Consider the following 13,973-nt stretch of genomic DNA (forward strand, 5'->3'; position numbering starts at 1 on the left):
TATCCAATAAGGGGATGCTTTGGAATAGTCTCAGGCTGGCAAAGAAGGTCTGGGAAAGATAACTCCTCTTTTGTGGAAAAGACAGCACGGGATTCACACTTCCGAGTGGAATTTGGTTGAGCTGGAAACTTTGAGGGTGGCTGGAAGATGTAAGGAAATATCCCCACTCTAAAACACCATGCAAGTCACAGTTAGGTGCCCTTGGTGGTAATCAGTCTAACATGAAATAAAGATAAAGCTTCTTCTGAGAGTCAAGAGTATCTCCCCGATGCTCCGTAAGAATACTTATGGGTTTATCTTCACATAACGCTGAATTTCCCCCATTGAACCCACCCCCTCACTCCTTACTTTACAATGTTCTGGAATGAAAAAGGGGCCTTCATAGAGCTTATCTCTTAGAAGTGTGAAAGAGCCATTTTTTTCTGCCCAAGTAGCTCATAATGTAGCAGACAAACTGTCAGAAAAAAATAGACTTCATCATGGTGAAAACCTCAGCCTGGCACCCATCTATCATAAAGCAATCTTCTAGAAATCTTGAAAACCTTCGTTAAATTTCCTGTCTTTCTCCTGACAGTGATAAAATGTTAACAATATTACTCATGATGCAGGCATCTTCAGAAATTTTTTGCCCATTCCCTCCTGCCCCTACCATCAGCCATCCCCTTCTCTTTGCCAGAGTCTGTGGAAATGTGAGACATAGCCATATTCTTCACACACTGGTCCAGAGAGCTGGTCCTTACAGGAGGTTAGAGAAGGAAGTAGTCATTATCTTGATGATAATGAGAAGACTCTCTAGCCACAAGCTGCAGAGGGCAAAATGGCACTGTCTTTTGATTCCTCCGCCAAAAGCCACACCCACTGTGAATCTCAAGGGCACAGCCCTCTCCTATCGTTAGCAAATATTTCTTGGTCCTTTTTTTCTTTCCCTCTTCTCTTGCCAAGCTACCAAGCTGCAATTCTTCACCTGTCCATGATATATGGGTAGTGGGGACAATGGGTCACACACTTAATCTGTCGATAGGTCATCTTTCAAGAGGGAAAATTCCCCTATGGACCTTACTAGCCCGGCTTTTCCAACTCCAGAGGCCACTTCAGCAATATACCATCACTCATAAGAAGAAATAAGGGTCTTGCACTGGAGGCAATACCAAAGGAAAAAACCATAAATCAGAAATCAGAACCACACCAGAAGTCAGAAGAGGCACAGAGCTTTGAAATCACAGACTGATCATGAAGAGATGCACAGAGGGTGACAAGAGCTATAGACAGCCTGAGTCTCAGCTCCATGGAGGCTTCCTGACATGTTTAAAAGAGGGCTAAGTGCAACCATAATAAGCCATCATCTCACCTGCAAAAGGAACTGGTGCATCTTTATCCAGGGCTACAAGTGGTGGGTCCAAAATCACTGTGTCGTTGTTCTCAGTTATGACTCCGTGATATGAGGTCTCGATCCATGGCTTGTGCTTGTTGACTAGAACACAATGGAAACAAAGATTGACTTTTAAGATCACCACTTGAATAGCTCATCCATAATGATATTATTAATAGTGCACATTTGTCCAATCATATGCTCTCATCCAACAACCGCATGAGAGACAAAGAGCTCGATGGTCCCATTTTACACCTAAGGAACCTTCAGAGAAGCGAGGTTCAGAGAGAAGTTCAATGAGGCACACAGAAAGTTGGGCAGCAGATTTTTGGGCTCCAAGACCAGGGATCTTTCACTTGACCCAAATCCAACTATTTCTATTCCTGGATGCCCAGTGTAGATAGCTACTGTTTAAAAACTGACTGAAAGCTTTAATTCTCAAATGCTACCACCTATTAATAGATGTTTCAGGGTTAATATTCATTATCAATCAATGAACTAGCAGGTCATGGCTGTGTGCTGGAATTTCTGACCTCAACCTAATCATTACAAATTGTTACTGCATTTTATATACATACATATCTGTATATGTACCAACATATGTGTAAAGATACAACAGACATTTGAATGCTTTCTTAGCACTTAAAAACTGTGTCTATCTTAATGGTCTAAATTGCCTAAGCAGTTTAAGTTGCTCTTTAGTAATTTTACCAGGTGAATAACATATTATTTAATGGAAAATTAACACACGTCAAATACATGCTACTGGTTGAATTATGGCCCTGAAAAAAAAAGAGGTTAGAGTCCTGACCTCCAGTACCTTGGAAAGTGACCTTATGTGGACAGAGGGTCTTTATAGGGGTAATCAAGTTAAAGTGAGGTCATTTGGGCAGGACCTAATCCAAAATGAATGGTGCCTTATAAAAAGGGGAAATTTGGACACAGAGACAGACATGCATACATGCGAGTGCAATGTGTTCTGTTGCCACCAGCCAAGAAACTACCAGAAGCCAGAAGAGACACTTGGGACAGATCTATCCCTTGTACTTTCAGAGCAAGCCTGGTCCTGCCAACAACTTGATTTCAGACTTCTGGCCTCCAGAACTGTGAGACAGTAAATTTCCGTTGTTCTAAGCATAAAGTTAGTAGCACTTTCTTAAGGCAGGCCTAGCAAAGGAATACAAGATACTTATGGTCAACAGCCACACATAAAGGGCCGAGAATTTAAATAAGACTTGTACTAGGGTTGGTGTAATATTCCTGTGTGAATACCCCAAGTCTGTCAATTCCATCTCCTTTATTGGTTCTGGCCCTGCCATCACCTCTCTGCATGCCTGTAGTGGCCTTCTGACTGGTCTTCCAGTAAGAAGTCCTATCCCACTCCAATTCATCCTCTACTATGGCATTAAGAATAATACCCTGAAACATTAATCTGATTCCTCAACTGTGATCTTCTTGGTTTGTCCTTTATTCCCCTACATACACTCACACAAGTCTGAGGGCAGGGTAGGTGCTTAAGAAGCAAAATAACAGGTTAGAGGGAACCCTAGAATAATCAAAGTTGTCCTGATGCCAACCCTCACACCCTGCTTCACAGTTTGAATGATGCTGTCACATGCGTAATGCTCCCCACAGGGACTTAAGAGGTAGGTGTGATCATTATGAAAATGATGAAGAACTTCTTTCACAAGGTGTGACTTTCCCAGGATGGCCACAGGCTTGAAAACTAACAATTGGGAAGACCAACAATTCTCTCATATGTGGTGAGATCCAAAAACACATACATGTGTACATAAACATATTCATATTATAATACAAAGTCAGGCACATTATAATATATAACACACATTAAAATATATATACATATCATAGTGTATGATTTCCAGTAGTTACCGCAAAGCAAGAGCTTATAAGATTGAAAACAGCTCTGTTGCAGTGGCTCCTGTCCCCTTTCCACCCCATCATGCTTCAAAAGGTCAGCTAAGAGTTGCTCTAGGATAGCTGGTAGACTCAACCTGGCCACCATTTTGCTCCTTCTCACCCATTTCACAGCAATCACGAACTAACCAAGAGGCAGTTTAGTGGAGCAGGGACATATGCCTGTTCTCAGGTCTTGGCTCCTGAGAGCTATTTCTGCGGATTGGATCATGCCCAGGTCAGAGAGCGGCTCTGCCCACTGTGGGTCTGAATGGGACAGCAGGCTCCTCCGTGCTTACATGCTGGCATTCGAACCAGTTCTTCATTATGGACCCTGGAAGAATTACAGCCACCCAGGGTTGTCCCCGAGCACCTTTGCTCTTTTATTAGCCATCAACACAAACGCAATGTAAATAATTTGCAGCTGTTGGGAGAAACAATTAATCTTTTTTCCCCTTTAATTAAACCTAGGGGCTATTCATTAGAAATGTGGATAGAGGATATGCCATAAGCTCATCCAGTGTTTCAGATTCACTGTGCCACTTGACTCGATGGCAGACAATGGAATCTAGAGCCAGTTGCTAGATTGCTGGGTTTCAGGCCTGGCTTAGCCACCTCGGGCCACTTCTATGTGAGTCAGTTGGCCACTCAGAGTGTCAACTCCCTGAACTGTAAAATGGGGAAAACGACTCCACTCACAGGGTTGTCATGCTGTTCAGACGCCCTGGGCTGGACACACAGCCCCTGACCTTTGATTACTCAGACTTACCACCCTCATCTCACAGAGCCCCTGACCTTTCATTAGTCAGACTGACCACTACTCTCTGAGCAGTGACAGTGTCAGCAGGGTGGGGATTTATAGACCTTACAGTTGAGGTTTCCCATCAAGAGTGGGGATGGGTTTATTTCCTTTTATCCATAGGCCTGCCGTCCTTTTCTCCTCTCATCACTAGTTGTGTACCTATCACATATTAGGCATTTTACATACATTCATTAATCCTCATCACAACCCCATAATATAAGACTTTATAGCTCATTTTGCAGGTGAGGAACTGAAGCTCAGAGGGGCTTAAATGTTCCCTTTTTGAAAAATAAGAGTGTTAACATCCCTAGAGTTTCCACATTTTTCTTCCACCTTCTAACTTCCTTCAAATCTTTCTTGACTTTCTCGTTGTCAAGGTTGACAAACATTTGCATTTTCATGTGTAAGCTAAATTAAATCTTCTTTGCTTTGTCTATAGATCACATCCTCAGGGCTGCACACCAATAACTTAAATTTGCATGATTTTGACTATGAGGCTTTTGTTCATGGCTGAGCTGAGTGTATGCAAGGATTGCTTTCCCTTCTTAATGGTTTAACTGTCATTCCACGGATGACATTCCTTGTACCCAGACCGACTGGACTCTTGATAGTTTCATGACATCAGATAACCAAATCATACTCTATTTTAACTTGCATCATATTTGAAACCATCCTCCTTTGTATATTCTTTGTTTTATGAACATAAAGATTATCTTTTTTCATTCTATTGAATTATGAAACACAGGACCTTTTCCCCAAATCCCAACCATGTTACAGCTTTTTAATCATTCTATCTATTACTCATCATCCCTCATTTGTAAAATGGAGATACTTACTTCATAAGAATGTTGTAAAAATTGTATGAGATCATTTAGGCAAATCTAGTATCTATGACATGAATAGGCGTTCAAATATTAAGTTCCCCTAAGCCCATCTCACACTTCTAAGGGGCTAAAGTGTAGCTTTGCACTCACAGAGATATTTAGCCCAACTCCATTCATTCAACAAATATTTATGGGTCACCTAAAAATATGCAAGAACAGCTTAAGCACGGGGTGGGGGAGGTAAATTGGGGAAGAGTCCCTGAATGAAACACTTGACAAAATTCAGCCTCCATTTATAATCAGAACAATCAGTAAATAGGGAATAGAAGGGAACTTCCTCAATCTGATAAAGAACTTTTGTAGAGAACCAAAGCTAACATTGTGCTTTATGGTTAAAGAGTAAATGCTCCCCTCCCAAGAGCAGAAAGAATACACAAGGATGTCCACTCTTACCTTGTACTGTACTATGCACATTGTACTGGAGGTTCTAACCCATTCAATAAGACAAGGAAAAAAATAAGATTGGAAATTAAAAAGTAAAATTGTCTTTACTTGCAGAGAACATGATCCTCAATGAAGCAAATTCTATGGAATCTATGAAAATGTTACTAGAACTAATAAGTGAGTTTAGGAAAATCACTGTATAATAAGTAAATACATAAAAAAGCAATTATATTTTTATGTACTAGCAATAAACTATTGAAAATTTAAATAAAAGAGTTCCCATTTCTCCACATCCTCTCCAGCATCTATAGTGTCCTGATTTGTTCATTTTAGCCACTCTGACTGGCGTGAGGTGGTATCTCAGTGTGGTTTTGATTTGTACTTCCCTGATGTTTATAGCAGCACTTTCAACAATAGCCAAATTATGGAAAGAGCCTAAATGCCCATCAACTGATGAATGGATAAAGAAATTGTGGTTTATATACACAATGGACTACTACTTGGCAATGAGAAAGAATGAAATATGCTCTTTGGAGCAACGTGGATGGAACTGGAGAGTGTTATGCTGTGTGAAATAAGTCATACAGAGAAAGACAGATACCGTATGTTTTCACTCTTATGTGGATCCTGAGAAACTTAACTGAAGACCAGGGGGGAGGGGAAGGAAAAAAAAAGTTAGAGAGGGAGACAGCCAAACCATAAGAGACTCTTAAAAACTGAGAATAAAGTGAGGGTTGATGGGGAGTGGGAGGGAGGGGAGGGTGAGTGATGGGCATTGAGGAGGGCACTTGTTGGAATGAGCACTGGGTGTAATATGGAAACCAATTTGACAATAAATTTCATATAAAATAAAATAAAATAAAATAAAATAAAATAAAATAAAATAAGGAAAATTTAAATAAAAAATACTAATATGATAACATCAACAACCAACAGATACTTAGGAATAACTTTCAAAAAATACATGTAGGATCTACACACACAAGACTCCAAGATATTGCTTAAGGAATTTAAAGAACACCCAGGGGTGCCTGGGTGGCTCAGTCGGTTGAGCGTCCGACTTTGGCTCAGGTCATGATCTCATGGTCCATGAGTTCGAGCCCCTCATCAGGTTCTGTGCTGACAGTTCAGAGCCTGGAGCTTGCTTTGCATTCTGTGTCTCCCTCTCTCTCTGCCCCTCTCCAGTTTGCGCTCTGTCTGTATCAAAAAATGAATAAATGTTAAAAAAAAAATTTAAAGAACACCTGGAGCAGTCTTAATGGAGACAGACAGTGTTCATGGTTCAGTAGACTCAATATAATTAAACATAAATTTTACCCTAATTGATCAATGCACCCCAAATCAAAATAATAGGATTTTTAAGGGATAAGCTAATTCTAAAATTTATATGAAAATTTAAATAACTGATATAGCCAAAACAATTTTGAAAAAGAAGGGCAAAGTTGGAGGACTCACACTACTCGATTTTAAAATTTATTATAAAGTTTCTCTAATCAAGTAGTATGATATTAACATAAGATAGACCTACAGATCAACATAAAAAAAATTAAGAGTGCAGAAATAGACATACATGTGGTCAATTAATTTCTGACAAATTTTCTTTCCAAGAAAATTCAATGAAGAATGGTCTTTCGTTTATGCTTCTGGAAAAAATGGATATCCATATTTTAAAAAAAGAAGAACTTCAATTCTACTATACATGATACACAGAAATTATCTCTAAATGGATCATGGTCCTAAATGTAGGACTTAAAATTATGAAACTTTTAAAAGAGAGCATAAAAGAAAAGCTCAGTGTCCTTGGGTTAGGCAAAGATTTATGACAAGGGACAAAAAGAGCACTGAATAAAAATAAAACTGATACATCAAACTTTACAAAAATTATACATTTATATTCTTTACTCTTCAGAAAATATTTTTTTGAAGCCATAGACTGTGAGGTAATATTTGAGAGACATATCTCACAAAGGACTTGTATCCACAAACACATAAAGAACTCTTATAACTCAATAATGCGAAAAATAATCTGTAAAAAAAAAAAAAAAAGGCAAAAATTAAAAAAAAATTTTTTTTCAACGTTTATTTATTTTTGGGACAGAGAGAGACAGAGCATGAACGGGGGAGGGGCAGAGAGAGAGGGAGACACAGAATCGGAAGCAGGCTCCAGGCTCTGAGCCATCAGCCCAGAGCCTGACGCGGGGCTCGAACTCACGGACCGCAAGATCATGACCTGGCTGAAGTCGGACGCTTAACCGACTGCGCCACCCAGGCTCCCCAAAAAAGGCAAAAATTTGAACACACCTGTCACCTGAGGAGATAAGAACATGAAAGGATGCTCAACATTAGTAGTTATCAAGGATGTGTAAGTTAAAGCCACAATTGGATGTCACCATACCACCACCTGAATGTTTAAAATAAGAGTGACAATACCAAGTTCTAATGAAGATGTGAAACAGTTGAAACTCTCATACACTGCTGGTATGAACGTAAAATAATACAGTTACTTGGGAAAATTGTTTAGCAATTTCTTATAAAATGACTCAGCAATTCCATTCCTAGGATCTACCCAAGAGAAATGAAAACATAAATTATCCAAAAAGACTTATATGCAAATGTTCAGAGAAACTGTATTCAGAATAGTGCCAAACTGGAAAATAAAATGGCCATCAACTAGTGAATGGATAAACAAATTGCAGTGTATCTATATAATGGACTCAGCACTAAAAAGAAATCAACTACTGATCCATACAAGAAAATGACTGAATATCCAAAGCACTTCTCTGGTGAAATGAAGCGAAAGAAGCCAGACACAAAAGACTACATGCTATTTGATGCCATTCATATGACATTCTAGAAAATGCCAAAATATAAGGACAGATTATGGGTCAGCAGTTGCCAGGGTCTGGGGATGGAGTAGGGTTTGCTTGTACAGGGGACACAAGGGAAGTTCTAAATGATGGTACTGTTCTGTATCTTGATTGTTGTGGTGGTTATATTTCTGCATGCCTTTGGCAAAATTTAGCAATCTGCACATTTTAAAAGGTTGGATTTTATTATATGTATATTATACATGTAATTTATAATGTGGTGTTAAATATGTGGTAAGAACAAACTTCTTACCATCAAGGGACCCTCAGACTGGAGAGAGACCTATGATAACCAGTATGGTAAGAGATAGAGAACCAAAGGAAAAGCAGAGTGCTATAGAAAAAGAGAGGAGAAGCACTAATCCAGCCATGGTAATCCAGAATTACTTCCTAAAGACAGTAGAATCAAAGTCATAAGTAGTAGGAATTAAGCAGGGATAAAGGATGTGCAAGTCGCAGGCAGAGAGACCTGCCTGGGCAAAGACCAATGGTAAAAGCACCTGGTGCACCATAGGGGAACTGTAAATAGTTAGGTTTAGCTGAGAACAAAGTCTGAGGGGCAAGTCCAGCCAAGAGTCTGGACTGATAGATAGTATCTACATCACTCGGGGTTTATTGGCATGTACAGATTCTTCCAGAAGCCACTTCCAAATGCTGCGTTCATGGGATACCAGAGAACCATCTTCTTTCCAGAAAGAAGCAATAGCTATTTATGCTTGTGCCTTGGCTGTTGTTCTTTACGCAATCTGTTCCCTCCCCTGACAACAGTTCTGCTTTTTTGTTCCAATAGACTGAGGCCATCAGCTCACACTTTACTCCCTTTGGATGTAACTTCAGAGGAACTGACTTTTTATCAGTTCTTCATAAGATAACATCCCTGTTTGCAACACAACTCTTTCTGAGGCTGAACTCTGTCATATCATGCCCCCTTAGGATTGCTTCTTGCCTCTGTCTTGCCTCTTTCCCATGCTGTTTCAGCATCTGGAAAAATGCCTGTGTCTTTGCACTCATACAGAGGAAACACCAGTGTGATATTTCTGCTCCATTTACAGAGAAATTAGGTCTTGCCACCCAATGCGTCTTTAACTAGAGTGCAGATGCATTCTCAGGAGCACTCCTTGCCTCCCTCTCCTTGCTTCCACCTCTGAAAAAGTGCATTAACACTCAATCCAAGCAGCGGGACCAAGCAGCTGTTGATTTATCCTTTGAATCTTTCTATTCTCATCCTAAAGTTGACCCTCAGAACTCCAATGCTTCCCTCTGTTAGTAAAATAAAAACACTATACTGATTACAAAGTCCTCTAGAGAAGTTAACTTATATCCCAGGTCATTCTTGTAGTCAGGCTGGTCTTTTGCCTGTGATGTGCAACTTCCCCTTTCTGACTAGGTGCCCTGGTAGAGGTGTTTAGAAAGAGTGGATATCCATCCCAATGGGAAATCAATGAGTGGGGTAGGCTGGGCCAACTGGTTGGACCTTTCTTTTTTTAACGTTTTTTTTTTTTTATTTATTTATTTTTGGGACAGAGAGAGACAGAGCATGAACGGGGGAGGGGCAGAGAGAGAGGGAGACACAGAATCGGAAACAGGCTCCAGGCTCGGAGCCATCAGCCCAGAGCCTGACGTGGGGCTCGAACTCACGGACCGCGAGATCGTGACCTGGCTGAAGTCGGACGCCCCTGGTTGGACCTTTCAACTTTTATTTAGGAGGCAGGCCCAGAACCTATAATTTATTTGGTGTTAGACACTTGAGATAAAAGCTCATGTGGAGTTGGGGCTTGTATTCATGTAATAATCACTCAAAGTTTAGGGGGAGCTGAGAAGCCATTAAAATGAGAGAAAGCTACCAGGAGACAGGATTTGGGAGCCAAGAAGCAGAGAGAAGAGAAGCACCCCAAGCAGCTGTAGGAAGTACAGAGTTTGGCCGCCCACTCTGGTTTTCCAGTAGATGTCCTGTTCAGCCTGCTGTGGAGTGGTTGAGGTTGCCAACTGGACTCATTGGCTTGCTGTGGGGGGTCTGAAGTTGTCAAATGAAACCTTTCAATTTTTCTGCCAAGGCACCAATTTTTTTTTTTTTTTTTTGTATTTGTAATAGTTTGAGCCGGGTCTCTATTGTTATAATAAAATGATTCCTAATTATAATAATTGTAATAGCATTTTAAAAAGCGTTTTTATTCCTAATTCCAAAGTGTAGATAGGACAGGGCCCCTGTCCAGGTGAGAGGTCAGCCTGCCTACAGGCAAATCAGATGCTGCACTTGCTTGCTTATGATCCATCAGTAGTAATCCTGCCTTCAACTAGCAGATCAGAGGAAGCTCCCCAAAGGTACCAGTTCCCTGATTACCCACATCTTTACCCTCATTGTGCCCTCTACTCCTCACCTCTTTCTTTCTCCTGACTCCTGCTTGTGCATCCTTCCAGATTCACCTCCAGCCCCACCTCCTCCAATTGTCCTCCTCTGCACCCACGTCACCCTGTACCACCTGATCTCATGCTACAAGTCCACTGCATCGCCATTAGCTGTTTCCCTACCCCTCTTTACCTGCCCTCTTCAGGGGAGAGTCATGATGATATCCACAGGACCTAACACAGTGCCCAGCACATTGGTAAATGAGGTGAGCACACCTCTGCCTTGCTGGCACCTCCAATGCCTGAAGCAATTAGCAGCACTGTGCTTCCAATGAGCAGGTATTTCTACATCACCCAAATAGAAAGAGGGTGTGCCTCCCAAATCATAAGGTGACATTTGCCATCACTTAATTAGAGGCAATGAATCTTTCTTGCTAGAGGTACCAATTAGAGAGTTTTAAATACAAATCCCATGTGTGTGACTCATACATGCAAATATTCACAGAAGATGAGAGTTAAATTTCACTGCTTTAATTGGGTTTAAAAAGCATTTGAAAAGAAGATGACTGAGTTGTTAATCTGTAACTGCTTGATAGGTGCTTTCAGTGGGGGTAGCATGTTGCTTTCCTTCCCTTCCTATCTCCTTTCCTTATATCCATCGATCAATCCACTTTCATACCATTCCTATTTTTTCTTCCTTCTATCTGTCATTTTCCACTCATGAATACTCATTTGTTTGGAGTGTGGGTTCTCTTAAAGTCCTTACTCCAGCCTGGGTACGAACCACATTCCATTATCCCTTTGGGTAGTAGCATGTGAGCCAGGAGCAAAGCTAGGGAGAAATGTGCACTGGACGATTGTGTAATCTTACAAACATGAGTTTTAGCTGTCTCTGAATAAGCCATCTGGACAAAGCCAACTGCCCAAAGTTTGCCCTAAGACAAAGTTCAAGATTGGGCGCAAGGGGTACTGGGCTTCATGTCATAGTTCTGACACCATGTAACCAACAGGATGTCTTAGGCAAGTCTTTCAATCCTCCCAGACCTCTGCTCCCTCTCCTTTATAAAATGTAGGCAATACCAATTCTGCAGGGTTCCTGGGAGGAACACAAAACGAGACCCAGGGTCAGAGCTGACTCAGTGACCAGCATGTTGTACGTCCACAGTAAAGTCCCTTTAATCCTGAAGCTCAACACCTACGGGCTGGGGTTAGGACCCACATGGGACCCAGTGTACCCCAGCTCGACAGTGTTCAAGTTACCCAATAAACCTATTGGTGGCCTAAAGACCTAAGAGAATTCCCAGGGTATGGGGAAATTGGATTAAGTCTGTGAAGAAGACTGAGAGCCACTCAAAAGGATCCTTTGGAACAGGAAGAAGGGCAGGGGGAGGCAGGGATTGTGATAGTGTAATGTTCCCATTCAGCTGCTAGAGCCAACTCATTTTTCCACACAAAATGTCTTACCTTCTGAACAAAATGATTGCTACAGCTTTAATTTCCCAACAGTGTTATTCCTTCAGTATCTCATACTTCACTACTTTTTAAACATCTTTAACCCCCAAAACCAGCCTTCACTTACTTTGCAGTTTATGCTACTAAATGTTAATTGTCTAAAACTCTTCCTGTAATTACCATTGCTCAACATAATCAGGAATTGCTACTATGTGACCGGCTCTATTGCTGTAATCTCATTAAATCCTTACAACCATCCCTGTGAGAGGAAAGCACAGACTCCATTTCATGGGTGAGGTTATGGAGGTTCTGAGTGCTTAAATCAGTCAAGTCAAGTGCTTAAATGGTCCCTAATGGAGGAACTGAGAGTCCCACCCCAACGGGTTATTCTTCCCCCTGTCCAGAGGTCAATGCAACAGCACATTTGTTTCCATCTCCTGTGGGTCCAGCCTTGGATCAAGTGCCCTGTGGGAGCACAAGGGGACAAAATAGCCAAGAATGAAATCAATGGGACAACAATCAGGGTTCTCCAGAGAAACAGAACCAATAGGGGCTAGAAAGAGATAGATAAATACATGTACATATACATAACACGCGTATGTGTGTATACATTTCTGTATGTGTATATATGCATATATAAAAGGACTAGCTTGCATGACTATGGGGGTTGGCAAATCTGAAATCTATGGGGCAGGTCTGCAGGCTGAAAGCTCAGTCAGTTGAGGCTACAGTCTTGACAAAGAATTTCTTCTTCTCTGGGAAAACTCAGTTTTTGCTCTTCAAGCCTTTTGACTGATTGTATGAGGTGCACCCACATTATTGAGGGTAATCTCCTTTACTTAAAACCAATTGATTGTAGATGTTAGCCACATTTCCAAAAAACCTTCATAGCAACACCCAGATTAGTGTTTCATTGAATAACTAGATACTATAACCTAGCCAAATAGACACAGAAAACTAACCATCACACTCACTGAATAATTTTTTAAAATGTTATATTCAAAAATGAGGGAAAGGATTTGAGGTGACAGTGTAAATTCCTTTTAACCTCAGATAGAAACACTATATTTTTGTTTCTCTACTGTCAAACTAATAAATAAAACCTTTGTGGCTTATGATATCAACTTTGTTCCAGAGGACAGGAAATGTGTGATACATTTTTATTGCAAATTCCATTTCATGCCTTAGATCCCAAGATGTTCAGAACAATGAATGGCAATTATCTGGTTTAGAGTATATTCACTGCAAAATGCCCATCTGCTTCTCACTGCTTCCAAAAGAAAGCACTGGCAGGCCAATCTCACTTCTTATTTATGTGGGCTAACTGGCTCCTTTCTGGGAAGTTGTGGGATATCGATAGCAGAGGACAGGGAAAAAGAAAAAAAAAGCCTCCCCTCCACCACTACCAAATACATGATCCTAATAAAGCTGCAAGCTAAATACCCTAGGTCACCCTCATGATCAGCCCTGAGTGGCAGGGTTTCAGACAAGGTTGTTCCATTTGCAATTAAATGTCTACAGTATCACCTGCTCAGCTCAGCTCAGGCACCAGTGACTCAGGGAAGTATTCACTGAGCCTCCCCTTTCCCTCCACCCATGAGGACGCACGCAAGACTGAATTATGTCTTTTTGTGCTCCCATAGCCCCATTCCTATCCTTAGCACAGTAAGCACTATACCGGGCTGTAAATATCCTTTGTGTCTTTCCTCTAGCCGATGGTGGGGAAAGATGCTGGGTTTTCCATGTCTGTATCTCTAACCCCAGTACAGCAGTTCTCAAAGTACAGCCCAGGAACTCTTGGGTGTCCCTAAGACCCTTGAGGGTTCACAAAGTCAAAACTATATTCATAAAAGTACTGAGATACTATTTGATTCCTTTGCTCTCATTCCCTATGGAATTTTCCAGAGGTTATATAACATGATACCACAACAGATTAAATGAAGAAGCAGATA

At 41.0% G+C, this 13,973-nt stretch overlaps 1 protein-coding gene across 2 annotated transcripts in view; it reads right to left on the bottom strand.

The window, feature by feature from the left end:
- CLSTN2 (calsyntenin 2) overlaps nucleotides 1-13,973 on the bottom strand; it is a 616,602-nt gene that overhangs the window by 391,113 nt on the left and 211,516 nt on the right. For both annotated transcript variants that reach the window (XM_003992052.6, XM_019810639.3), the window contains exon 2: nucleotides 1,349-1,471. In XM_003992052.6, coding sequence (XP_003992101.1) covers nucleotides 1,349-1,471 — 123 coding nt within the window. The remainder of the gene's footprint in view (nucleotides 1-1,348; nucleotides 1,472-13,973) is intronic.

Source organism: Felis catus, chromosome C2, assembly GCF_018350175.1.
Source record: "Felis catus isolate Fca126 chromosome C2, F.catus_Fca126_mat1.0, whole genome shotgun sequence".
NCBI classification, from domain to species: Eukaryota; Metazoa; Chordata; class Mammalia; order Carnivora; family Felidae; genus Felis; species Felis catus.